General features: G+C 40.0%; 1 protein-coding gene across 1 annotated transcript in view; it reads right to left on the reverse strand.

The window, feature by feature from the left end:
- fbn1 (fibrillin 1) overlaps positions 1-24,686 on the reverse strand; it is a 62,450-nt gene that overhangs the window by 23,647 nt on the left and 14,117 nt on the right. Inside the window, exons 9-35 of the mRNA XM_062424738.1 lie at positions 23,559-23,684; positions 22,220-22,372; positions 21,858-22,124; positions 20,970-21,122; positions 20,756-20,875; positions 20,429-20,554; positions 19,396-19,518; positions 18,104-18,226; positions 16,988-17,140; positions 16,209-16,262; positions 15,952-16,077; positions 15,713-15,838; positions 15,471-15,590; positions 14,752-14,889; positions 14,608-14,658; positions 14,370-14,495; positions 14,011-14,238; positions 13,765-13,890; positions 12,345-12,473; positions 10,110-10,235; positions 8,452-8,577; positions 8,204-8,326; positions 7,370-7,495; positions 6,634-6,759; positions 2,476-2,598; positions 1,804-1,926; positions 1,561-1,686 (exon numbers count right to left, since the gene is read on the reverse strand). Coding sequence (XP_062280722.1) covers positions 1,561-1,686; positions 1,804-1,926; positions 2,476-2,598; positions 6,634-6,759; positions 7,370-7,495; positions 8,204-8,326; positions 8,452-8,577; positions 10,110-10,235; positions 12,345-12,473; positions 13,765-13,890; positions 14,011-14,238; positions 14,370-14,495; positions 14,608-14,658; positions 14,752-14,889; positions 15,471-15,590; positions 15,713-15,838; positions 15,952-16,077; positions 16,209-16,262; positions 16,988-17,140; positions 18,104-18,226; positions 19,396-19,518; positions 20,429-20,554; positions 20,756-20,875; positions 20,970-21,122; positions 21,858-22,124; positions 22,220-22,372; positions 23,559-23,684 — 3,567 coding nt within the window. The remainder of the gene's footprint in view (positions 1-1,560; positions 1,687-1,803; positions 1,927-2,475; positions 2,599-6,633; positions 6,760-7,369; positions 7,496-8,203; positions 8,327-8,451; positions 8,578-10,109; positions 10,236-12,344; positions 12,474-13,764; positions 13,891-14,010; positions 14,239-14,369; positions 14,496-14,607; positions 14,659-14,751; positions 14,890-15,470; positions 15,591-15,712; positions 15,839-15,951; positions 16,078-16,208; positions 16,263-16,987; positions 17,141-18,103; positions 18,227-19,395; positions 19,519-20,428; positions 20,555-20,755; positions 20,876-20,969; positions 21,123-21,857; positions 22,125-22,219; positions 22,373-23,558; positions 23,685-24,686) is intronic.

A 24,686-nucleotide genomic window follows, 5' to 3' on the forward strand; every position in this document is an offset into this window, starting at 1 on the left:
TCCGTGTTAATTTCTATCTACATGATATATTTGTGGTTAGCGGGTTATATGTTTGATACAACGTTATTTGCGAAAGATGCATGTTCCAAACAAAAACTCTTAGCAACATAAAAGCAAGTGTCTGGACTCACTTTAGGTAGCAAGGGAGGTGTCATGTATTTGTGTGATATTAAAAGTATATCTTTTTACTATTTTCATGTTTTAAATGGAGAACACCAACTTCTGCTCTCAAATAGGAGATTTAGAGCAAAGGCAATAGGCTGAAGAATTATTTCAGTCGATATTGTTGTTAAACAAAGATCAGTGTGCTGCTTACTGAGATCTGAATCCAGAGGATATGATGAGACTGCTTGATATGTTTTGTATATCTATGAAAAGCTTCACTCTATGTTTAATCTGTGTGTAAACCTCTTAAATGGAACTGCCTGAGGACGCAAAATGAATTTTGATGACAATGAAGTCGTATCATCATATGGTTAAAAATGAATGGTTACCACTCCATAACATTTTCAGCGTTAAAGGGGTTTCATTTTTCCTTAACCAGTAATGACTGATGTATCCAACTGCTTTGAAGGTATTTTCAGTTAACATTGTTAGAGAGATTTAAATAGTGGTGTTTACAACGGCTTCAACAATTAACAATGTTTAATGCTCTCTCTTGTGTCTTATATGCGTTCTTGATTGAACAAGCAAAAACATTTCCACTATAACGATCGGTCTGCATTGAACACCACGTTAGCCGTTAAGTATTTTTATAGAGAATGGAAGTGTTTTTTGAGAATAAATGTTTATGATTTTTATGATGCAAAGTAAGAGTTTCCTGCGCCCAGTCCACTGCTTTCCTACAACACGGACACTGTCGAAAGAAGGCTGTGTTTAATTAACTAATATAAATAGCCTACTTGAAGCACCCAAGAAGATTCATTGTCGTTTCAGACTGATCAGCCTAGTGTCTTGAGTTATTATGCAGATGGTGGCTGGCTAATTTAAATTATGTGATAACAGGAGGAAAAACAGGATAAACAGAAAACATAGAGTGTATGTAAAAACCTAAAATCTTTACATAGTCTATATTTGAAACAGACTGTAATGGCATTTAACATGTAAGCTAACATGGCTAACTAGCCAGTGTTAGCACATCCAATAGCAAGGCTGACATCACCAAGTGTCTTACAATTTACTCTGTTGAGAAAAAACATTGAATTGACCCACTTATGTGGTATTACCGACTTCATCATGAATGTTTTTGATTGCCCAACTCAAATGTTTTTCTGATAGTGTTCAAAGGAGTTACTTTTGTATTGTTTTTTTATTGTGAGTCATTAGGGGTGTTCTCACAACTTAAAAGTGCTTGAATTCTGGGAATATTGTGCACTTGAATTCCCATGTCTAAAATACTATCCCATGAGTTTCATTATAAGTCAGCATCTGTTTGGAAACAACCATTCACCAGAGCAACACCAGACCTTTTTCAATCACCAAACATAATTCAGGATGTGGGCAGTGATTCAGAGGTCTGGTTCCTGGATTGTCAGCAACAGCAGTGTTGTAATGCCTTACCCTCGCAAGCCTTGCCATCAGGAGTGGGGATGAAGCCCATGTCACATTCGCAGCGGAAACCCCCCGGCAGGTTCAGACAATGGCCACTCTCACACAGGTTGCCGTTCTCTGCACACTCGTCGCTGTCTGTTAACGGTGATCAAACACACACAAAATACACAAAGAGTCTGTAAACACACAATCCATCCATGTATGTTTTGGGAGAGATTTCTGTATTCAAGTATACTAATTTGTAGGTGTGACCTGAGCAGTAGAATCCATCTCCGGAGAATCCCTCCTTGCACGCACATCGATACGAGCCCATGGTGTTGAGACAATCAGCGTTGTTGCTGCACATGTGTGTACCATTGGAGCACTCGTCCAGGTCTGAAACATGACAAAATCCAAAAGCAACATCATGAACATACAGGGTAGAGAAATCAATGCATCAGTCCCTCTCTCAATACCTCTGTGACTTCTCTACTTTGTCTGCGGCATTTGCCAATTTGTTCCTATTGAAGACATCTGTAAAACAATATTTTTCTAACTTTTTGGCAAATGTAATTCAAATAGGAGTAAACAGTTCATTTGTTGGGGACTATTTTCACCCACAGATTAATAGACAAGAGTATTTACATCACCTGGACAGTGTATGTGGGACTGACTCAAAATAAACTACAGTGCCCATATCAATTAAAAGTTAAATTTTTTAGGTTTTTTGAAGTTTTACCCTTTGTTTTGGCTGTTGAATCAAATTCTTAACCAGGAAGGCTTTATCGCCTCAGCTTTCTTGGATGTTGAGGAAATGAAATGCGAAGTGAAATGTATTTATATTCTTTCTACTGTATTTGTGTGACTGGTGATTTGCAGAATATATATTATTTTTATTATGCTATATAAATTGTTTTAATGGACCCACTAGGCAGCAGCATTTACCTGTGCATTTAAGGCCGTTGCCAATCCACCCTGGAGCACAGTTGCATTTGAAGCTGCCGGCTGTGTTGGTGCAGGTAGCATGCCTGTCACAGTTATGGGCTCCAATCTCACACTCGTTGATATCTGTCAAAGAGGAAACAAACAAGAAGCCAAGTGAAGAAAAAATGATGCTGCTCTGATGGTCTGATGATTTGGGTCTAAATTCCAGTGGGGTTCTTGGCGCTGTGGAGTGAGTTGAAGCCTGGTTTGAATTGTCTAAAGACAGCAGCAGGAGATGACAGAACTAAATCTTTCTGGCTCACTGTCTTCATCCATGGAGAGCTGCATTTCAGAGCTGAAGGCAGCGAGACATTCTCATGATCTCTGATACTAATAGCCTTCCTGCAGAGGTTTAATGAGCAAACCCAGTCTCTGGATTTTCATTGTGCAAGTCTGTCTAGAGGTATAAAAAAAAGCCAAGAAGGAGAACGATATCCTAATACTATGGCCTTGTTCTGTCTGCTCTGTCTGAACAAGCCTTTCTGAGATTATTTTAGGCAAAGATTTCCCTCTTCACCTACAGACATTGAACCTCTCAGGCTTTTATAACAGCCTATTACAGACCCTTTTTAAATGCTCATGTTTGGTATACTCACTCACATATGTCAAGATTGGCAAATGTAATCTTTCCCAAATATAATTTCTATAAAAATGTGATGTGGTAATGTGCAAACTCTACAAATAAACATTCCTTCATGGCAAAACCTGCATTATAATTGAATCTGCACCCTGCCAATGGATGAAATATTGGGGCACTTAGTAGATGTGGTTGTAAAAATACCTTTCTATATGAACCAGCCTTTTGTAATGTGGCTCTGGATTCTAATAAAGCAGAACAATTAATGGGAACAATCAAATTGGCTACTATTAAAATCTGCACTTCCCATAAAGCTGTTTACATCCTGTAGGGTGTAATCAATAAGGATCTCCGCACATGAACCTGGCTCTGCAGCTTTTGTTCCACGGGCAGCTTTGACATGATCAATTGTATGGCACAATGGAAAAAGCCTTTATGAGTCTACAACAATGGTGACTTCTAATATGAGCCAAAATAACCCTGTGAAACACTGACCAACACAATACCTGGCTTTAAGCCTGTGAACTCAGTGTTACAGCTTTGATAGAGGGATTGTGCAAGTATGTGTGCATATGTGTGTGTCTGTACATCAAGGAAAGCCATGCTATGAACTCGGTCATGATGTTAAGACTTATCAGCCAATGAGACACACTCCTCTCTGTGTCTGTCATTGTGAAGGTAGTAATTCAACATACTGTCAATTAGAGATCAGTGCTTCTGGTTTACAGTCTTCCTGAGGAGAGGGTACAGTATATTTACACTACATTTGATGATGGGGTTAATATGAGGGCTGTGAGCAAATGAATCTCCCTGGATTACAGACAGAATTAAAGATCATTTCCCCTGAGCCTTTGATGACAGAGAGAGCACAGCAAATACACACACATTCTCATGTGGAGATGTAAAATGCAAACAGGGGTTGTTGCATGCAAGAACGCATGTCAGCGGTTACAGCTGGTGTCAAAGAAGAGGTTTGATTTAAGTGGGCTAATGTTTGACAGATGAAGGGCTGTCTAGCTGTCTCCATGTTTTTATGCCTGCCTGATTGACTGTCTGTTCATCTGTTTGCATTCCTGCTCCGCTATATGTCTAGATGTCTGCTAGTATGGTGGTCTTCCTGACAACCTGGCCCTGTGGTAATAGCTACTGTATATGCTAAAAAAAACAAACAAACAAGGGGAGCCATCAAATGAAGAAAAGTAATATTTGGCATGTTAAATTGTTCTCCTTTTTTCTTCATATTGTCATTGACACATTTGGGAAGTATTTTCGTGACAAGCTCTATGTTGTCATATTCCCTTTGTAGACACCAGCAGAATAATGACTCTATGAAACTTTTAATAAACTGTGGTGTTTGTGGTTACAAGTGACAATAACAAGATAATGTAATGCAGTGTGAACACAAGTGGCGAAAAGTCATTAAAAGACTGGTTCACAATTTTTCAAGTCTGTCTTCAAACAAAAGTCAAGCGCCCAAATGAAAACTGACACATGTTTTGCTTGCCATAATCATTCCTCCTGTTCATACTGGCTATTAGAAAATCCCTTCATAATGTACTTACAATGTAAGTCATGAGGGACAAAATCCACAAGCCCTCTCTGTGCATTTAAACGTTTATGTGAAGCTAATATGAAGCTTCAGCTGTCCAAATGAGTCAAATCACGTAGATATCTTTCAACGTTGCAATCTCTTTGGTGCCAAAATCCCTCTTTTTGTTACTATACTTCCACTGCAACTTAACAGGGAATCACAGAGGAAATTTGATGCTAAAAAGACTGCAAATGTGGCAGATATTCACTTGATATGACTATCTCAGAATGCTAAAGTCTCATATGAGCTTCAGATAAACTTTTACATTCAATTTTGCACAAAATGACTGTGTAGACACCCAGTAGATTTTGGCCCTCCTCATTTTAATTGAAAGCACATTTGAAGGGTATCTTTTAATAGCCAGTATGAACAGGATGAATAATTACAGTGAGGAAAACCTCTTTCAGTGTTCCTACGGACACCTGACTGCTATTTTTTTATTACTGAAACTTTGAATTAAAGAGGAAAATTTCTTGTTTCAAAAGTTTCATAGCCTCTCTTTATGTGCATTGTTTGACGTTTTTGTTATCCAGCAAAAATACGATGAAGCCAATGTGTTTAACCCGTCACCCTGATTCTCTTTGCTAATGTTAAGACACTCCCATGCTTGTAAACTCCACCACCTCCACCCAGTCCAAACTTTCCAATACCCACACACAAAGACACAAAATGCAAAAGTGTATGTACAAATACTTACACCCTGCCCTTGAGTTCTCAATGTTGTGGAATAAAATAGAGAAATCAACAGCTGGATCTGATCTGGGCCTGAGAGCACCACTCACTCATTAACCCTCACACACACATGCTAAAGGATTTAGCCCATACATACCAACATGGCCACATAAGGCAATTCGACAATGACAACCAATTTTTTATGCATTTTTTTTGTCTGAATATATTTGAGGGAGATTTGTTCCAAAAAAAGTAGCAGGTTCTTTTTGCTTGTCTTTAACAAGACATCCTGCCTGCCTGAGAGGAATTAGCGTCTTGATTCCCTGATATTCGAGGGCTGAAATACCAAACCTGTGAATCAGAACTGGCTGATTTACTGCAACTCCAGCTTTCTCAAAACAAGGAAAATACTGTATGGACATTTTAATGGGATTAGAATGAGCAAGAGTGCGTGTGTATGTGTGTGTGCGCCTGTGTTTGTGTGTGTGATTGAGTAAGGAGTGGGGGAGTTTGAATCGCACTTCAGACAGACCTGTTTATTTGCGTCTGAAGGAAGACGTGCTGCTGCTGACTGTATGTCTGACTCATTTCGATCATCGAGATGAGGCCAGATAAGATCTCTCGCCAAACTCTCAACTAGCCCTCAATCCCAAACTTTTAAGTGGCCTTATAAATCAGAGTTAACTCTGGCTAGACGAACAGTGAGTCCAAACTAGCAGAGGAGTCTACCAGCCGGATGGACTTTGTATTTATGTGTTCTGGAGCCGTTACAGATGATTATATGCCGCAGAACTCTTCCAACCATCACGTAATGTTTAACTGACCTTAATGAAAGAGCAACAAAGGAATAAACAAAGGTGCAATGTGATGCATACATCTGACAGTAGATAGTGATCCCCTGCTAATGTTGCTGCTGGTGTATGCGTCAATGTATGCGTGTTTGTGAACGTGTTTCTTGTCAGCTCAGACAGGAGCTCTTGAATGAGGGTGAGTAATGTTCTGCTTCTTCTGGTTAGACAGACATTTGCCTTCATACTTTCCTTTCTCACCTCTCTCTCTTGCTCTCACTCCTGCTGTTCAGCAACACAACACACACAAACACACACACACACACACACATACACAAACAGAGACACACACATACACACTTCTTCACCGCTTAGTCAGCCGCAGCCCTATATTGACTCACCATCCTTTCAATCCCATCTATGTTCTTCCCCTGACAGGACCTTTTGTCATGGGTAGGAGTGCTCGTGTGTGTATTTGTTGCTTTGCTCACCTGTGCAGCCGGTGGTTCCTTTGCGTACAGAGTATCCCATGTCACAGTGACAGATGAAGGATCCCTTAGTGTTCTCACAGTTCCCACTCAGACAGATGTTTGGGTTCAGCTCGCATTCATCCACATCTAGACAGGGAGGGAAGAGAACAGCGAAATAGAGCAAAAGCAATGTTAAAGTGCCAAACACAACTACAATAAAGGAAAAGGTTAAGACAATGAATAAAACAGGATTAGCTTTTGTTGACTGGGCCCGCCAAACAGGGTTGATAAGCTGTGATATGTGTAAGTGAGTCACATAAAAATTTCATCACGAGCCGTATTAAAGCTTTAAAATGTGCTTAATTTTGATAAACACAGCACTTAAAGAGACTGTGTTTAGGCAGACTCATTTATTATTATTATTATATAAATAACTAACGTCAAGTTTTTGTTTTCTCACTCAGTGGAACCAGACTCTAAATGTCAGGCATTCCTCCCAGCTCAACCAAACTAACACAATGTCCACTGTCTTATAAATCAACAACAACATTAGATTACTCTCTGTACTCTCACACATTTGCTCAGAGATCTGAGTCATTAAGTCCTATTTTCATGACTCATATCTTGGATAACCTTTAAGATGATCATTACTTTGTTTCAGTAAAGCTCTAAAAAACACTTGAATACACAAAGAGTTGCAAAGGGGGGTACATTAGCTTCAGTGTTTTATTTTGAGCATAAAATATGCATCCATTACCCAGGCAGGTCTTCATATCTTCAGAGGACATGAAACCATCAAAGCAGAGACACTGGTACGTCCCTGGAGTGTTGGTACACTGGCCTCCATCACAAATGTCTGGGCTCTCCTCACACTCATCAATATCTGAAAAATGAAAGACAGACAGAGAGGCTAATTATTATTTGTTTTCAGGCTAAACTTAACATGTCAGTAATCAAAAAACACCACAAAACCTGACAGTCATTAAAAGAACACATCCAAATTAGAAAGTGAAACAATGTTATTTCAGAGACATGTTGCTCCTCCTGTACAGTGCACAATACAAGACAAAAAAATCTGGGTGGCAATCACAAAGGCCAATCCAGGATAAGGATTGTGCAGCTGACGCCACACAGAAAACTAAATATTTTGCTGAGCAAAGGTAAAGTGATCCTCAGCTCTTCTTTTGCACAAATTACTCTCAAATTACCATTGTACTGCCTTGATCTCTGTCTGTATACAGTTTGTCTCTGGCATGAAATAAGTCAGACTTTGAACAACACATGAAGCCTATTGTCACTGTATACAATGAACCCATTCTAAACTGGAAATGCTGGCAAAATTTGCCAGATTATTCGATAAGCAAAAAAAAAAAAGTTAAAATGTAGTGTAACCAAGTGTTAGACCATTGTGTGCTTCCTTTGAACATATGCCCGTCAGATCACAGCAGAATCTCTCCATAAACATCCATTTGATGTACAGTAGTTACCACATCTTGATAGATGAGACAAAAGTACATTTAAGAGATGTATAATTCTCAGTGGATAAGAGATGAATTAAGAAAGACAGAGATACGGAACTACCGCTACTTACCGGTACAACTCCTCAGATCTGGCATCAGGGCGTACCCAGTGTGGCAACTACACTCATAGCTGCCCTCTGAGTTTGTGCAGAAAGCCTCACAGCCACCGTTCTCAATGGTACACTCGTCGATGTCTGACAGGCAGAAAAATACATTTTCAGATATCGCTGACATGCATGCAAACTTCAGACTACTGAATGAAGACACAAAAAGTATGTCTATGTGTATGGAAAAAGTTGGTAACATGTTCAGTACGCACCAACACAGTCCAGTCTGTTCTCAGTAGACTTGTATCCTGTGTCGCAGGAACACTGGTAGCGGCCGATCATATTGACACATTGGCCGTTTCGGCACAGCTTGTCACTCAACTCGCATTCATTGATATCTGTTAGAGAGTAAAGCAGTTAAATTATTACACATAAAATGTCTGCAGTATAAAAATAAGCCACCTATTTAAAGCTGGAGGTAACAGTAGCATGTTGGCATGATGATTGGCAGTTTAAATCCTTGGGCTTTAACACAAATCTGGATGGAGTAAAAGTAATAAGTCACTTGCCTTTTAATGCATCATTGAGCAAGGCCACTCGCTACATTAAAGCTCCGAACTGTAATTGTGTGCATAAACTATTTAACTGAACACCTGCCTGAGACCAGTTAGCTACACTTGAGACCATAATGAGTGTTGGATGGAAATTGGGACAGATGTTTCATGATGGATTCAGGCCTTAATGTTGATAAATAGAACAAGTAGAGCAAGAAATCTGACATCATCTGTTTTAGTCTGTATGAGATTTGCTAAATAAACAATATCTATTATTATTATTATTATTATTATTATTATTATTATTATTATAGTAGCACTTCAGCCTGTTACTTCATCAGAGATAATGAAGAACATTGTCTCAGCAAGGATGAGGTGAACACTTTTCATTAATTCTTTCTTTGCTTTTATTACTTTGGCTGGCGATAAAGAAAATAAATGAGCTGAAGGGGCAGTGATTGAACATTAGGTCATTGAGACCTTCACACACTGCATTAGGTCATTCACCCAGTGATGAATGCATCATTAGCCTCAGTGCTATAAACATGGGAGTTATGAAACTATGGACAACATTGGAAAAGTTGGCTCTTCTTTTGTCTTTGTAGACACAGTCTTCTTCAGTCAAGTGGGTGCTAAGATAACCAGAGAACTAAATGTGAAAAATAAATTGTCAAAACCAACTAACTCACTGGAAGAATCTGCTCTTAATTCACTTGGGAACTTCATTAGAGTGTCTTATAGAAGGATTAACAAATATGGATATATGCACATTTCCAGATAGCTGAATTTCATAATTATTACTAGACAAATAAAAGCGTCAGCAGCTAAAGGATGAACAAATGTTACATATAATCATAGAAAAAAATAGCATTTAGGATCTAAATAAATATTTGAAATATTAAAAATGAAAAATTACAAAGCTCTCTTTTGATATAGAACTATAAATTCTCTAATCCTTTTCTAGGATTTCTTGTCTTTACTATGTTATGATCCATGCACTCTTCTTAGAGCACACATTTCAACGTACATGCAAACACACACACACACACACTGGTCTAGAGTTCATATTAGCCCGTCAATCAAATGTATATACATCCCACACATACACAGACCCGAGTCGAACACCTCCATCCCTACACAGAGCCCCAGTGAGCCCACACACAGAGACAGAAACTGAGGTTGATGGAGGGGGAAGATCCAAAGCTTGCTTGTCTACTCTGCGACAAAATATCCCCCCTTACAAATCTTTCCACTCCTTTTGTCTTTCTTTCATCTCTAAGAAAATTATATTTTACCACACCAAGACGGGAGAAAAGCAAGGAGGGAAAAGTTCTGAGATGAAGAGTTCACTCCTTTCCAATGACCTCACCACTCACCTAGACAGGCCGAGCTGTCAGGCGCGATCTCGTGTCCCTCGGGGCACACACACTGGAAGCTGCCCTCGTTGTTTACACAGTCCCCTCCACGGCACAGCAGAGGGTTACGCTCACACTCGTCGATGTCTGAGAGTGGATGAGAATACACACACACACAAGTAGACACATTCAGTATTAGAGCTCAGTCACATGATATATTTGTTTCCCTTATGATTCATTTGAAATGGAGCCTGTTGAATGGATAGAATCAAAACTATGTTTCCAGATGTAAAGCAGACTCTGGTTGACTTTGAAAAACTTTGTTGAACTTTGACCTGCAAAAAATTTACACACCAATTTGAAGGTAAGTGAGTGACATGTGCATGAATAACTAACACAAAACAACAAATCTGTGGCTGGCAGTGACTTTAAGGACAGGACTGACAGTGACACAAATTATGTGTTTGATAAAAATGTGTATAATTCAGTACTTTATGGTTTGTTTGTTGGCCTCCAGTCCAATCCAGTTAGACCAACCATTTAGGATTACAACCCTACCCCACATTTCCAGTCCTGCATGCTATTTTTGCCACAGCATGTGAGTAACTGTCGTCTTGCCAGTTCTACTCTGATGAAGGCTTTATGCCAACATAAGTATTGAGACATACCCTTTTGTGTGTATGATTTCTCCCAAGAATTTTAATCAAATGACGTTGAAGGCAAACCAGAACAGAAATAGAGCATTAAGTATTTTTACAGATGGCAGAACATTTAAGACTTGTAGTTGCATATACAATCATTTTGCTGGGCAGCTGATTGTGTGTCCCTTGCATGAAGGTCAAGTATGTAATAAAGAACAATTATCTTTAAGACTTTATGGAGCCATTTTGTGAGGCGATTGTGACAACAGACTAGACCCTTTCAATCCCCCCAAAGGGGTTTAAATATAGCCAGTTAAACTTCTCTCTTTACTTTTCTCTCTCTCTCTCTCTTTCTCTCTCACTCTCTCTCTCTCTCTCTCTCTCTCTCTCTCTCTCTCTCTCTCTCTCTCTCTCTCTCTCTCTCTCTCTCTCTCTCTCTCTCTCTCTCTCTCTCTCTCACACACACACACACACACACACACAGACACACACAAATGGACACAGCCTGAAAATTTCAGATTACATCAGCCATCTAAACAGTGAGTTCCAGGTCTGGCATGTTAGCCTAAGCACCTCATCCAGAGCTTATGGCCAAAGAGGGAGCCTGGGGTTATGAGGCAGGAACTTCCCCACACTTAGGCCTTGTTGAAACTGCCGGCCCAAATCTGTTTTTTGGCATATCCAGATTGATTTTAGAAAGCGTGGACAGCAAAAAAACGCATGAAATGCAATTTTTGCAAATGGAATCCAAGCCAAATTTGGAGGTGGTTTGAAATGCGACTCCAATCAGATTTTTACAGATGCATCCTGACACTCTGACCGCTAAAATCAGATTTAAAAGTGTCTTTGTGTCACTAGTAATGCAACACACAATGATGATTTCAAATCCAGAATAAAGAAAATGCATCAGAAAGCCGAGAAGGGTCTATCAGCAGTCTTGCTGATTTACACGACGCACCAACTTTACAACATGCCATAACAGCATGCTACACAACACCCCCCCCCCGATCCCTTAACCTAACCCTAAAACCCTAACCATCTCACTGCTCATACCTAAATCAGACCAAGTAGGTGGGTCATGTAGTAAATTGGGTGTGTCGTGTAGATACTACGAGGCTGCAGATAGAGCTACTTGAGATCAGCTGAGCTGAATCTATGCTGCTACTAGCAGAGCAGTGAGGAGTTCAACTCAGAGAACAACTGTTTGTGGACAGACGCTGAAATAATCTGTCTGCTGGCACTTTGGGTGGGGATGATAGATCTCCATTTCCCATACTTCCGCATTGGAAAGCCATGTCACTAGCATACATAGATACTGATGCCTACTTCATTACTACAGTAACCTATGATGCCTGGACACACAAATCTGAACTGATCACCTGCGTCTTAAAGATCTGATTTAGGAAACAAATCTGATTTCTGCTGTCTGAGCAAAGCCTTAGAGACTGTATCATATGTTGGCACAGCTCTCCATTCTCACATGCTACCACTTTAACAGGGTGTGCAAGAGAGTTGTGAGGGAGCTTGTAGACGTCAATAAAATCATCTAAAGCTGGAGAGGTAATTCAGTGTACATGTGTTTGCAAATGTTAGTGTGGGAGGATTCATCACTCACCCATGCAGTTTTTCATCATCATGAAGCCACTCTCATATCCTTCAAAACACTCGCATTCAAAATCTCCTGGTGTGTTGACACACCTGCCCTGTCCACACAGGTCCGGAGAGATGCGGCACTCGTCAATGTCTATAAGGAAGGGAGGAATACCACAATATTCAGGAAGGTAGAACAGCAAGGTAGAAGGTAGAGTAAATAAATAAAATGTATTGTAAAATGAAGTGCAACATCTTTTTAATACATTCACACATGCTGACAGAGTCATTTGGTGAGTTCTCTGTATTCACAAAATAAATAAAATAAAAAATAAAAATCAATAAAAGATATAAAAACATTTGTTTTGATGATTTTCAAAACAGTTACAAAGTAATTTTCACAGAAGTGAGAAATAGATCATTAAAATAAGTATGAAAAGCAATAAAGCTAGGGTATGAAATAAGACAAACAAAACATTCAAGTCAAACATATTTTACACAAGTTTAAACAAGCAAGACTATAAAATGGGGTTAGGGGTTGAATTTAAGGATGATGCAAATTTGGGCAGCTTAAGCTCTTAAAACAGCTCCTGATTTTAATTTACATTTTGGAACACTCAACAGCAACCTGTACTAAGATCTCATCATATGGGGTTAAAATGTCCCAGATATCACTTATTTACTACGAACATATACATTATTTTAGAAAAAAGCTGTGGCACTGGCATTTAAAGCTAAAATGATGTATGCATGTTTCAACAGAGCAATAATGTAGCTAACCAGACTACAGGGACCAGCTCCAACAAGCCCAAAGCAGCCAGACTCCCATTAGACTCAATGAGCTGGATGTAGGCAATAGCTTTATACTACTTTACTGTAATTAGTGTTGGCAGAGAGATTCAGAAGGGGGACTGATGAGGAACGACTAGACAGTGGAGCTATGCCATTGTCATTTTGAGCAAGCATGTTGGATAAAAATAGCAGCTAACATACATGTAGCTAGCTAAAATGTAGTCTTTGTAATCATTGAGGTAGCCATTGCAGAGTTTATGAACTGTGATTTGCTTACCAGTAAGGCTGCACCTAATTGATCATTTTCATTACTGCTTAATATATTGATTATTGTTTTGTTAATCCATTTCTTGTTTAGTCTTGCCAGAAAATAGTAAAATATGCTCACAAATATGCTTACAATTACCCAGTGCTATAAATGGCATCTTCCAATTGTTTGTTTTGTTCAACCAAATGCCGAAAACCCCAAATATATTCAATATGCAATAATATAACAATATTAGTGGAAAATTCTCACATTTGCAAATCTGGGACCAACAATTATTTGCTTAATCAATGACACAAACCATTAATCAAGTTTCAAAATTGCTCCTAAATAATTTTCTTTCTATGAGCTATTCAGTTCATGTACTAATTACTTCAGCACTACTCACCAGTGCAATTCCTTTCATCTGAGTCCAGAGCATATCCGTTATCACAGCGACACCGGAAGCTGCCGATGGTGTTTCTACACCTCCCATTTGAGCACAAGGTGTTTATCATTCGACATTCATTTATATCTAAGAGGAGTAAAAGGATAAGGACAGGCAAGAGAAAGGATGTAGTATCTCACCAGTGTTTTTTATATAATATGTGTAACATCTCAGACGATCGATGCAAACTATGGAGAGCTCAGTTACCTTTGAGGAAGGGCCTGCCGTTGATGAAGTCACCCCTGTGGGAGAAGCCAGGTCCACGAGGACAGAGCTGGGTGTAATCTGGAGTGCCCTTCTCTGGACACTCGTCACACTCGGGGCCCCAGGCCACACCCACTGAGCAACAACAGGCATCCACACGGTGTTTCCCTGGGACAGGAGCCCCACAGCGCTCATCCTCATGGGTCAGATAGCACTGCTCCGTACGCAGGTCTGAAAGACACAGACACATCTTTTACAAGAATCTGATATGAAAATATAATGTAGATACATTTAAACATGACATTAAGAGAGCATAACGACATCAATACGGTCACACATTGACATAAATTTACAGTACCCACCAATGCACATCCTGCCGCTGACATCAACAGTCATTCCTGGAGGGCACTGGCAGAAGAAGGAGCCTTGTGTGTTGATGCACTTGCCGTTGATACACACTCCAGGAAACACTTGGCACTCATCCACATCTGCCAGTCAGCAGAGATAAAACAGAGCTCCATCAGTTTACATTATCCACATTACTGGCATGAAATTCAAATCTGAATTTCCTGGTCGACATTGCATCAACGCAGATCTCACCTTCACAGACATTTCCCTTGACTCTAGCGAAGCCCTTACCACAGATTGGATCTGAGAAAGACACACAACAGTATTTCAGATGAGAATGTGGTTCACTAAAAAGTAAAGTGTTGACCTACTTGACATCAACACCTCCTGTCTCACCTTTTTCACATTTGGCACACGGGCTGTTCCAGGCTTCTCCCAGTGTGGCACAGCAATGAGACTTCAGTGTAGCCCCGTTTATGTTGACCTCACAGCGATTATTGACAAACTTCAGCCAACAGGTACTCTTGGTAGTCTCTATTTCATCAAACAACCAGTTACAAGATATTCAGTGATGCAGGACTGAAGTGAAGAAGTGAACATATAAGTCAACAGGAGCTGGTTTGGCAGTCAGTATGTGTTAATTGATACAAAATTTCAGTACTTACTTTGTTAATCTTATATCTTACTATCTGCACATAACCATTGTTGGTCTACAATTGCAGGTAGTCACTCTGGATTTCAGTACAGTTTAAAGCTAAACTGTACTGAAGGTTATTGAAGCAAATTCTTCTCACATTTCTTGTCAAATTTCTTGTCAACAACATCTTAAATCTTGTAAATCATGGAGCTGCATGCCATGTTAAACTTAAAACTTGACAACTTTTTGGTGTTTGAATAAGTACAATTTAAAATATGCTTCTTCCTTTTTTAACCACACTAAACTATTAGCTACATTAGTTCCAAATATGACAGAGAATTACTGGATTTGATAAGTTTGAATGAAGAAAAAGTTCATAATAGTACTCTTTCATATTTTTATGACATTTATTAAGTTAAATACTTTTCCCCAAGTGCTGTTATTATTATCAAAGTCAAGCAACACAATGCTCACTTACCAATACACTCTAGTCCAGTACTGTCCAGTGAACTGCCCGTCGAACACAAACACACATATGACCCTTGGCTGTTCACACAATCTCCATTTATACATGGGCTAGAATCACACTCATTCACATCTGTGGGAGACAAAAAACTTTTTTTGTTTTCAAATAATCCATCACTTATAAATCCAAGGTAATAGATACAGTATGTGCAGTGATTAGGGGAGATTGTACAACACAATGAAAGTGTCTCTGACCTTCGCAGACGTCCGTCTCAGAATCAAAGCTGTATCCTTTGGGACACTGACAAGTGAAACTGCCTGGTGTGTTCCTGCACAGACCATTTTCACACAGACGCCTGTTCATCAGACACTCATCAATATCTGAGGAAAAACACAGACAGACATGGGGTCTTTACTCACAATGGCTTTTGATTCATGGTGGTATACTTTAAATTTTCCAAGATGTTGAGGGCATTACAAGGCAGTTCACCTACCAATACAGTTTTTGCCTGTCAGGTCTACCTCAAAGCCTTCATTGCAGGTGCATTTGTATGTCCTCAGCATATTCTCACACACTCCATTCTGGCAGATGTCAGGGTCGAGGGCACATTCGTTAATATCTGAGAAAGCAAATATTAACCTGTTGAACATCAGGGTAGGAAAAACCCTCAGAAATAACATTCTTTAATTTATGTGGTCCTGTTTATCTCCTGCATAGTTTACACATTACACACATGCATGCATGCGTTACCTCTTCCATCGACGGATAAGCCAATACCATTAGGACACAAAGCCAGGAACTCAGCTGCAAAAAAAGAAAGAAAAAAAGCACATAAACAGCACAGTTTGGTTGATAAAAAAGAAGAAATAACAGTGTTTGACAAAATATCACATTTGCCAAAATCCAAGAAATCTCAAAGTACGACATTTAATACCATATCATTATCCATTTCCATGCTTTCTCATTTAGCCTACATGTATATAAAACCACCTCCTTAATGTGGTGCAGCTCTGGCATCTTTTGACATAGAAACTTTAATTGGTAGGGCTAATGAGAAGTGACTGAATGATTGTGTGTGTGTGTGTGTGTGTGTGTGTGTGTGTGTGTGTGTGTGTGTGTGTGTGTGTGTGTGTGTGTGTGTGTGTGTGTGTGTGTGTGTGTGTGTGTGTGTGTGTGTGTGTGTGTGTGTGTGTGTGTGGAGGCAGTCAGTGTCTCATAACTGTGGGTATCTTTGTAAAACAATTTCATCACCGCTATTCTGTCATTTATGAAATCCAAACTGGTATGTCAGAGCCGACAAAGTGTTTGATCTGGTCATCCTGGCTTTGATAAGTGTGTTTATTATTTAACACAAACTGTGTGTGTGTGTGTGTGTGTGTGTGTGTGTGTGTGTGTGTGTGTGTGTGTGTGTGTGTGTGTGTGAGTTTGTCTGTGTGAGTTTGTCTGTGTGAGTGTGTGTGTGTGTGTGTGTCAGGCAGCAGGAGGTGGCTCCATATGTGTTAAGGGTGGAGTGATTTGAATATTCGTACCAGAGCTTTGTGGTGGGCAAGGTTGGCACGGCTCTCCGTAGGCGTACTCTGTGCTGGCACAGCAGCATTCAGACTTGGTCACAGCTCCAAATAAAGGCCTAACACACTGCCCTCGCTTGTAGCCACCATAACACGAACTCCGCATATGTGTGTCTGTTTCACATGGACAAAAAAAGACAAACAGAGTGTATGAGAATCAGATACGAAGCAAAAGATCTTGGAAGAGGCTCAGGACAGAGCGAAAAAGAGTAGGGGAGGCGAGAGTCCGGAGCTCTAATAAACAACAACACTGGCAAAACAAACGGTTTCTCTCTCTCCATAATATCCAGGGATTTGAAGCATTCTCCTGCACTGATATCATCCTGACGAAAACTCACCCAGACCGAACAACAGCATTTCAACACTTTCCACACAATACACAAAGAAATGTCATTTGGGGGAATGTAGGAATGTTGAAAAATAAAGGCATAAACAGATCTGCTCCCCATCTGCCAATCAAGGAGGACTGGAGCATAAGAAGGAAAAACTAAAGGACATGATCACAAATAATATCAAAAAACAATATTGATCAGCACATGCTCTCTATTGATAGTGACTTCACTATAGATGGTAAGCATGTGGCCGTATTCTGAGTTTTGCTTATTTTATCCCTGAATTGGAAAATGTTGTGCTGTGGTTATACTGATTAAAAGACAGGTGTGACTAATCAGTCTTGAAAGGATGCTAACTCTGTGCTTTAAAAGTGGGACAAACATATATTGATAAAATGCTTTGTCCAATTATACCTGGGTGAGACAAGCATATGGTAGCCTGCACGGGTTGTGCTTATAAGTCTACACCAAAGACTAAAAATAACTAAATATTGGTGGCCGTTTTATGGTTATCTTCTCTATGTTGTTGCAGAGAAAACACATGCTGGACACAAAAAGAGGATCACGTTTGTTCCCTTCAGTAACTCCTGAAACAAAATGCATGCCTACATAGCTATAAGTACTGTACACCTCTAATAGGATGTTACTCCTGAGCAGAGATTAGAGAGAGACCACTGTTTGCATGGTATCCAAAAGTGAACAAATGAACCATTCCTGAAAATAGACAGCTGTTACAGTTACTTACCAACACAGACCCGCCCATCAAGGCCCACCGCCATTCCAGCCATACACTCACAACGGAAAGACCCCTCTGTGTTGACGCAGTGACCGTTCATACACATGCCTGGAGTCTCACATTCATCAATGTCTAGAAGAAGATAGTTAAGCATAGGGATTCAGGATGTTAGATTATATTACACACTCTGAAAATCATTTCTTCACACACTCTCCTTCTGCAAGCGAAAATTATTCAAATACATAAATTCCCAGCTAAAGCAATGTGTACACAAGTCCTTAGGTACTTGATTCATCGAAAAGTAGAGCAAAAGTTTCAGTTTTATGACCTCATCTAAGAAAACACACTTCCCCTTCCCCTTGATCCCATCAGGGTATTACAATAATTATCATAATGAGTGTAAACAATAATATGGCATGAAAGCATTTGTGTGTGCTTGTGTGTGTGTGCTTGTGTGTGTGTGTGTGTGTGTGTGTGTGTGTGTGTGTGTGTGTGTGTGTGTGTGTGTGTGTGTGTGTGTGTGTGTGTGTGTGTGTGTGTGCTCTCTATCTGGGTGTGAAGGGGGACAGAGAGACATTTTCCTCAACTGCATATAGAGACAATGAGGCTCCAGGGCCCCTTCAGACTACACATTTCATTAATGATTGCATACATCAGCACACTTCACCCACACACTGCTCGTCTATTTATTTATTTAGCTATGACTTAACCGGGTCAGAGTCTCTGAGACCAAACGTCTGTATCCGAAGGCACATGGGACAAAATGGTTGTCTAAATTGACCTCTGTGGTATCTATTTTAATCATTATATAAATTTTTCATGTTCTGTTTGATTTTTGATTTGAATGATTGCTTGATACTGTACGCGATTCATGAGTCAGATGTTAAGTGGTAAAGGTTTAACTTGTCCTGAAATACATTTCCATCTTCTAATCAAAGCCTCATCTGACATGTTTTGTCAGTTTTAAGAGAAGCCCAAATCTCCTTTCTCCTTGCACTGAACATGTTTAGGGAAGGCTGACTGCTATTGGATGTCAGAACAGGCGGGCCCCAACTATCCCCATGTCCAGCTGGCCTGCCAGGATACTGAGGGATTTTTCCAAGGCTTTTAGGGGGATTTTTACCCTGTGTGCTAAGACTCACATAAAGAAATACTAACATGCCAGAGCAGTAGCCAACTTCCAAAAAGTCAAAATAACAATCGGCTCAAATTATATGCTGGTGATTCAGGCAGTGAATAGGAAAACGTATAGATGTGATTAAAATGATCTGACGATGGAGCAGATTTTCTGACAAACACACCTACACACATGCGTCCACTGTTGTCAAGCAGGAAGCCAGATTTACAGATGCATTTAAAGCTGCCATCATCGTTGATACACAGTCCGTTGAGGCACATGTTCCTGATGAGACACTCATCCTGGTCTGTGGATGAACAGAAACAAATTGATGGATTTAAATGCTCTTAAGGAAGTCCTACTGCTTAAAGACTCAAACTGGTGGTTTTGTAAAGTTAAGTCAATAAACAACAAATTGCAAATACTTCACTGACCAGAGATAAACTACATTTTAGTTTATTTCAGTCTCTCTAGACAGTCAGACTTACAGAGAACTTGCTTTCGTCAAAGTCACATTGTTGCTGTTTGAGACTTTTTTTATAACCCTGCTTGGTAAAGGACACTCATACACTAGCGAATTGATAGCTGATTGCCAAATCACTACATTTCTGCTATTAATGCTGTCAGAAAATCAACTACAGAAAACACTAAGCAAACATAAATATTTATAAGATACATAAGATATTTTATCTTAAAAATTTTGCTTTTGAGCAGTCAACTGTTTAATATTAGATCGAAGTAAACAACTGGTGGAGATTTCAGAATACTCCATGCTTAAAACTTCATTACAATTTGTCTATAACTTTGACAAAAAAATATAAATGCGACAAAACATTCCTTGTGATGGATGACTTGACATGGTTCAAGACTCTGCTTGTTAATTTTTATAGCATTCAGAAATGAATAGAATCAAATGGATGCCTGCAAGGTAGGAAGTAAATATTAATAACAGTCCTGGAGTCCTTTGGAAAAAGGTTTTTAGAAATATAAAATATACATATTTTGTAGTTAATGGCCTGTAACACACAAAACCACCAGCACAGTCTTTTAATATCCTGTGTCTAAAAGCACATGCCTCCTTCAGGCATTGGTTTTAAATCACCACCTCTAAAAGATCCACGGTCCATTAAACATAAATATTACACATACTGTGTTCAATGCAGAAAACTACACTTTAAATGTGTCTCCATAAATATAGATGTCTGAACTTGACAGACCTTGACAGTTTTTGCCATCTGCTGAGATCTCAAATCCAGCATTGCAGACACAGTGGAAGCTTCCCTCAGTGTTCACACAGCGCCCATTGTTGCAGATGCGACCATTGGCCACACACTCATCCAGATCTGGCAGAAACGAATAGATAGAAAACAGTAAACACATACATCATCTTGGTGTGTGTATGAGTGTGTAATGTGTAATATGTGTGTGTGTGTGTGTGTGTGTGTGTGTGTGTGTGTGTGTGTGTGTGTGTGTGTGTGTGCGTGTGTGTGTGTGTGTGTGTGTGCGTGTGTGTGTGTGTGTGTGTGTGTGTGTGTGTGTCTCACCTCGACACTCTGTCCTAGTTGCAGTGGTCTGGAATCCAGCAGGACACTGACAGATGTAGGACCCAGGGGTGTTCACACACTCTCCATGTGCACACGGGCTTCTATCACATTCATCATCATCTGAAGTAAAAAACATAGAGCTCATAAACTGCCTTTATCTTCATGTGCTTCCAAACTGGCTCTTGAGAAAGGCCCCCAATCTCCAGTTACTTACCGATGCACTCTCCCCTTCCGTCCAACTTGAAGCCCATGTTGCACTCACAGCGGTAACCAATGCCAGGCATGGGGATGCACCTGCCATTCAGGCAGAGGTTGCGGTAGGCCTGACACATGTTGGTGATATTCTGGGTTTGGATTATAGCTGGACCTGATAGAAACATTCACACATATACTATATATTATCAGGGAATCATAAAATGCCACAATAAAAAAGAAAATAGAATAAAAAGAAAGTATAAACAGCATATTCCTTTAGTAACAGAATGACTGAATGGAATTAAGTATATCATCTTAATAAGATATTTGTTTTAATAGAAATGCTAGGTACTGATATTATTACCTTAGCAGCATGCTAAGATAATAATATCATAATATCATAATATCATAAGTATGATCTTGCATTGCCAGACCTATCTATACTGTGGTTGCGGCATGGTCTGGTCTGGTAGGATCCACTATCATTCTCACTAATGTAAAAATAAATCCTTTGAATTGTTTGCACATGACTTATTAAGCTCTTGGCAGGGTCTGAAACATTTACTGTTACTTTCAGATATGATGCTTTCTGTGTATATTTTCTGAATATCTTTACAGTAATACCCGAACGAAACAACAAGCCCTGACTCACCACACAATTCAAGTCTTAGTCAACATTTCCCATCATTTACATGTAGCTCGTTAGTTTTAGGGCGCGGGTTGTAATTGCTCAAATCTGGGATTTTGGACATGGCAACACAAGGGTGGTTGAGCATTGTACATCCACTGAGTCAGAAGAAAAAGTATGACTTATAAGCTAATATGGCACAAATTTACTTTAACAACCTGCCCATGTGGAAGTGTAAACACGTAAAACAGATACAAGAGACAGAGAACAGCTGCACACCTGGAGGAGGCTGTATCGGTAATTGTCCCGGAAACTGGCCTGGATATGGGAATTGTCCTGGGACCTGTCCAGGGATTTGTGGTGGAATTTGGCCAGGGACATGTCCTGGAACCTGGATTGGAATTTGACCAGGAATGACTCCAGGTCCTTGACCAGGAGTTAGACCAGGAAATGGAACTGGGTAGATACCGGGTAGGTCGGGGCCCCCTGGAACACGACCTCCACCAGTCCCATCAGGCATCTGGATGCACAGTTTCTGGTGCTCTTCTAAAATGAGTATGTGTAAAAGAGTTAGCTGTTTATTGAGACATGGAGAAACATAGATAAAAGCAAGAAATTGCAAGAAATGTAAGTGACCCCACCTGTTCCACGAATGGGGCACATTTCAGGGGTGGACCCATCCGACCAGCAGCGACCACTATCACAGCAGCACTGCATTTTAGTCAACAGCTGCGAGTTTTGGTTGGCGCAGCGCCCGTTCACCAGACTAGCGTAGCAGTACCCACCACGAGCATCTGTGGGAAACAACACAGCCTAAGGTCAGTTGAACTTTCTGCAGTGTATGGAATATGACATGTGTTGTCTGCATGTTGAGCAAATTGGCAAGAGTACAATCAAAAAGTGGTCGCTGGGGCTTCAGATTTTCCATCATTTGGAAGATGGAAGCCACTTCCAATAGTCATAACTTCCTATTTATGAGAACCTTTCCTACATCCTGCAGTTTCTGGCACAGTGCACCAGCATGACTAATGCTCAGGTTCCCTATTAACATAAATATATCATGTCTTGTTTCACACCCAGTCCATCCAGCGTATTCACATGGTGAAACTGACAGGATGCGCTAATGATTGCTTGGTTAAGTTCGACAAAATGTTAGGCAAGCGCAGAGTTGGTTGGAGGAAACAAAGTTGGGCTCTTGAGGGCCAGAGTGGCTGTTCCTACGTGGAGTGGTGCTGCATGGGAAACAGACTAAAATGTTTGGCACAACAGTTTTTCTGGAGCGAAAAACTCAGACATTCCTTCCTCACAAACATCCTCTCCTGGGGGGGTAATGTGAGCGTGAGTTTGCATATGTTTGTCTGTGTGTGTGTATACATGCGCGTGAATATGTGCGCGTACTTCTAATGGACCATTCTGACCCAAATACCTCCCTGGTCTGTTTTGGGTCAAACTGTGCTGACCCTGCTTTACAGGCTTTTCTAGTGAGTATGCATGTATGTCTGCAAGTGCACACTGGACTGTTCACTGATACACATGCAAACACTTCACTGTTCACACAGACTGACAGACACACTCACACACGCACTTCACTTGCTCCAATCATGATGTCGAAAAACAAGTCACTTAAGTGAGTAAAAATGGGCTTGACACACAAGAGCAGTCCACTTTGCTTCTCTCATCACCTCTCCTCCTCCGTTTGAAGAAAATATAGCTCATTGTTGTGGAACTAGAAACAAGCAAGTGACTACTGACCTAAATTCTACCAGCTGGAACATTGGACCCATTTCAGTTCTTTCTGCTTCCAGTGCCAGGCAAAGAGGGAGAAGAACCAAAATGGGGCGGAAAGTGGAGAGAGAATGGGGCGGCACCTTTTTTGCTCAAATGCTTTGTCTCATATTTTTTATCCACCCTAGTAAAAATTAACCAAAGTCAATAGAAAACAGTCAATTATCCCTTGGAGGAATGTGACAGAGGACTCACCTATACACCTGGACCCGTCCACTGAGGTGTAATATCCCTGGGGACACTTGCAGAAGAAACTGCCAACAGTATTAGAGCATTCGCCTACACTGCAGAGACCTGGGATGTTTGAACACTCGTCCAGATCTACATGAGAGCAGAGGAGAGGATAGGAAAGGAAAGAAGAAGAAAATAATTTATTTCTAATTTTCTCATCTCTCAATTCCCTCTTGTTTCTTTGTTACTGTTTAGTTCTCTATTGATTTTACGCCTCTAAAAACTGCAGAGTAATCGTAACTGTCGATTGAAGTGATTAAACTGGAAACTAATTTGAAACGTGAATGTCTGTCAGAGTGACTAGAGCATGTGTTGGCAAGGACATTGGAAATAAGACAATGTCACAGGATATTAAATCCAGGAGTCTCAGTAGCTGCTCTTCTGTTAGCACCGTTAACCACCAAGTGCACATCATCAGGCACAATATAGTGTAACGCAGACCCGTTTAAATCGTCTTTTACACAGTCCAGAAGTTTTCCGACAATTATTTCTGGGCATTAAATAGCACATATTTTACTCTTCAAATGAATGCCACAAAAACCCTGCTCAGTCTGTTTCACTAGATTCCAGCCCAGAGTTAAACTTGGTCTGGAAATTGTCATATTCATGTCTTAATGAGCCAATATTTTTCAGTCGAACTGTAGGTCTTTATTTGTGGGAGAACAGAAGTGATGCTGAGAGAAGGATTTTATTAAAGATTTTACAAGTCAGAAACATAAGAAAATATTGAGTCTCTCTGCAGTCTTAATTATAAAGTAGAAAATAAGACAATAATGTGATTTAACAATTCTAAAAACCACTCACAAGTTGACAATTACACACCCCAGCTCTTTTAAAAACTACATGTGGCTGTAATCTTCATTGACTTACCTGGCTGAGAAGCTGTTTTTACATAAGTTTTTGGGGAGGGGGACAAGTAAATTCAGCATTTCATTCAAGCCTCACAATTAAGTGTCATAATAAGATTAGTTTGGATCAAATTACTGAGTGCTGCCCTGGTTTAATTAAACATATTTTAAGGGATGGGCAGAGAGACTTATGTGTGGTCTTTACCCACAAAGTAATAATCAGCATACCACGACTTAAGTGAAG

The sequence above is a fragment of the Scomber scombrus genome, chromosome 1 (genome assembly GCF_963691925.1).
Source record: "Scomber scombrus chromosome 1, fScoSco1.1, whole genome shotgun sequence".
NCBI classification, from domain to species: Eukaryota; Metazoa; Chordata; class Actinopteri; order Scombriformes; family Scombridae; genus Scomber; species Scomber scombrus.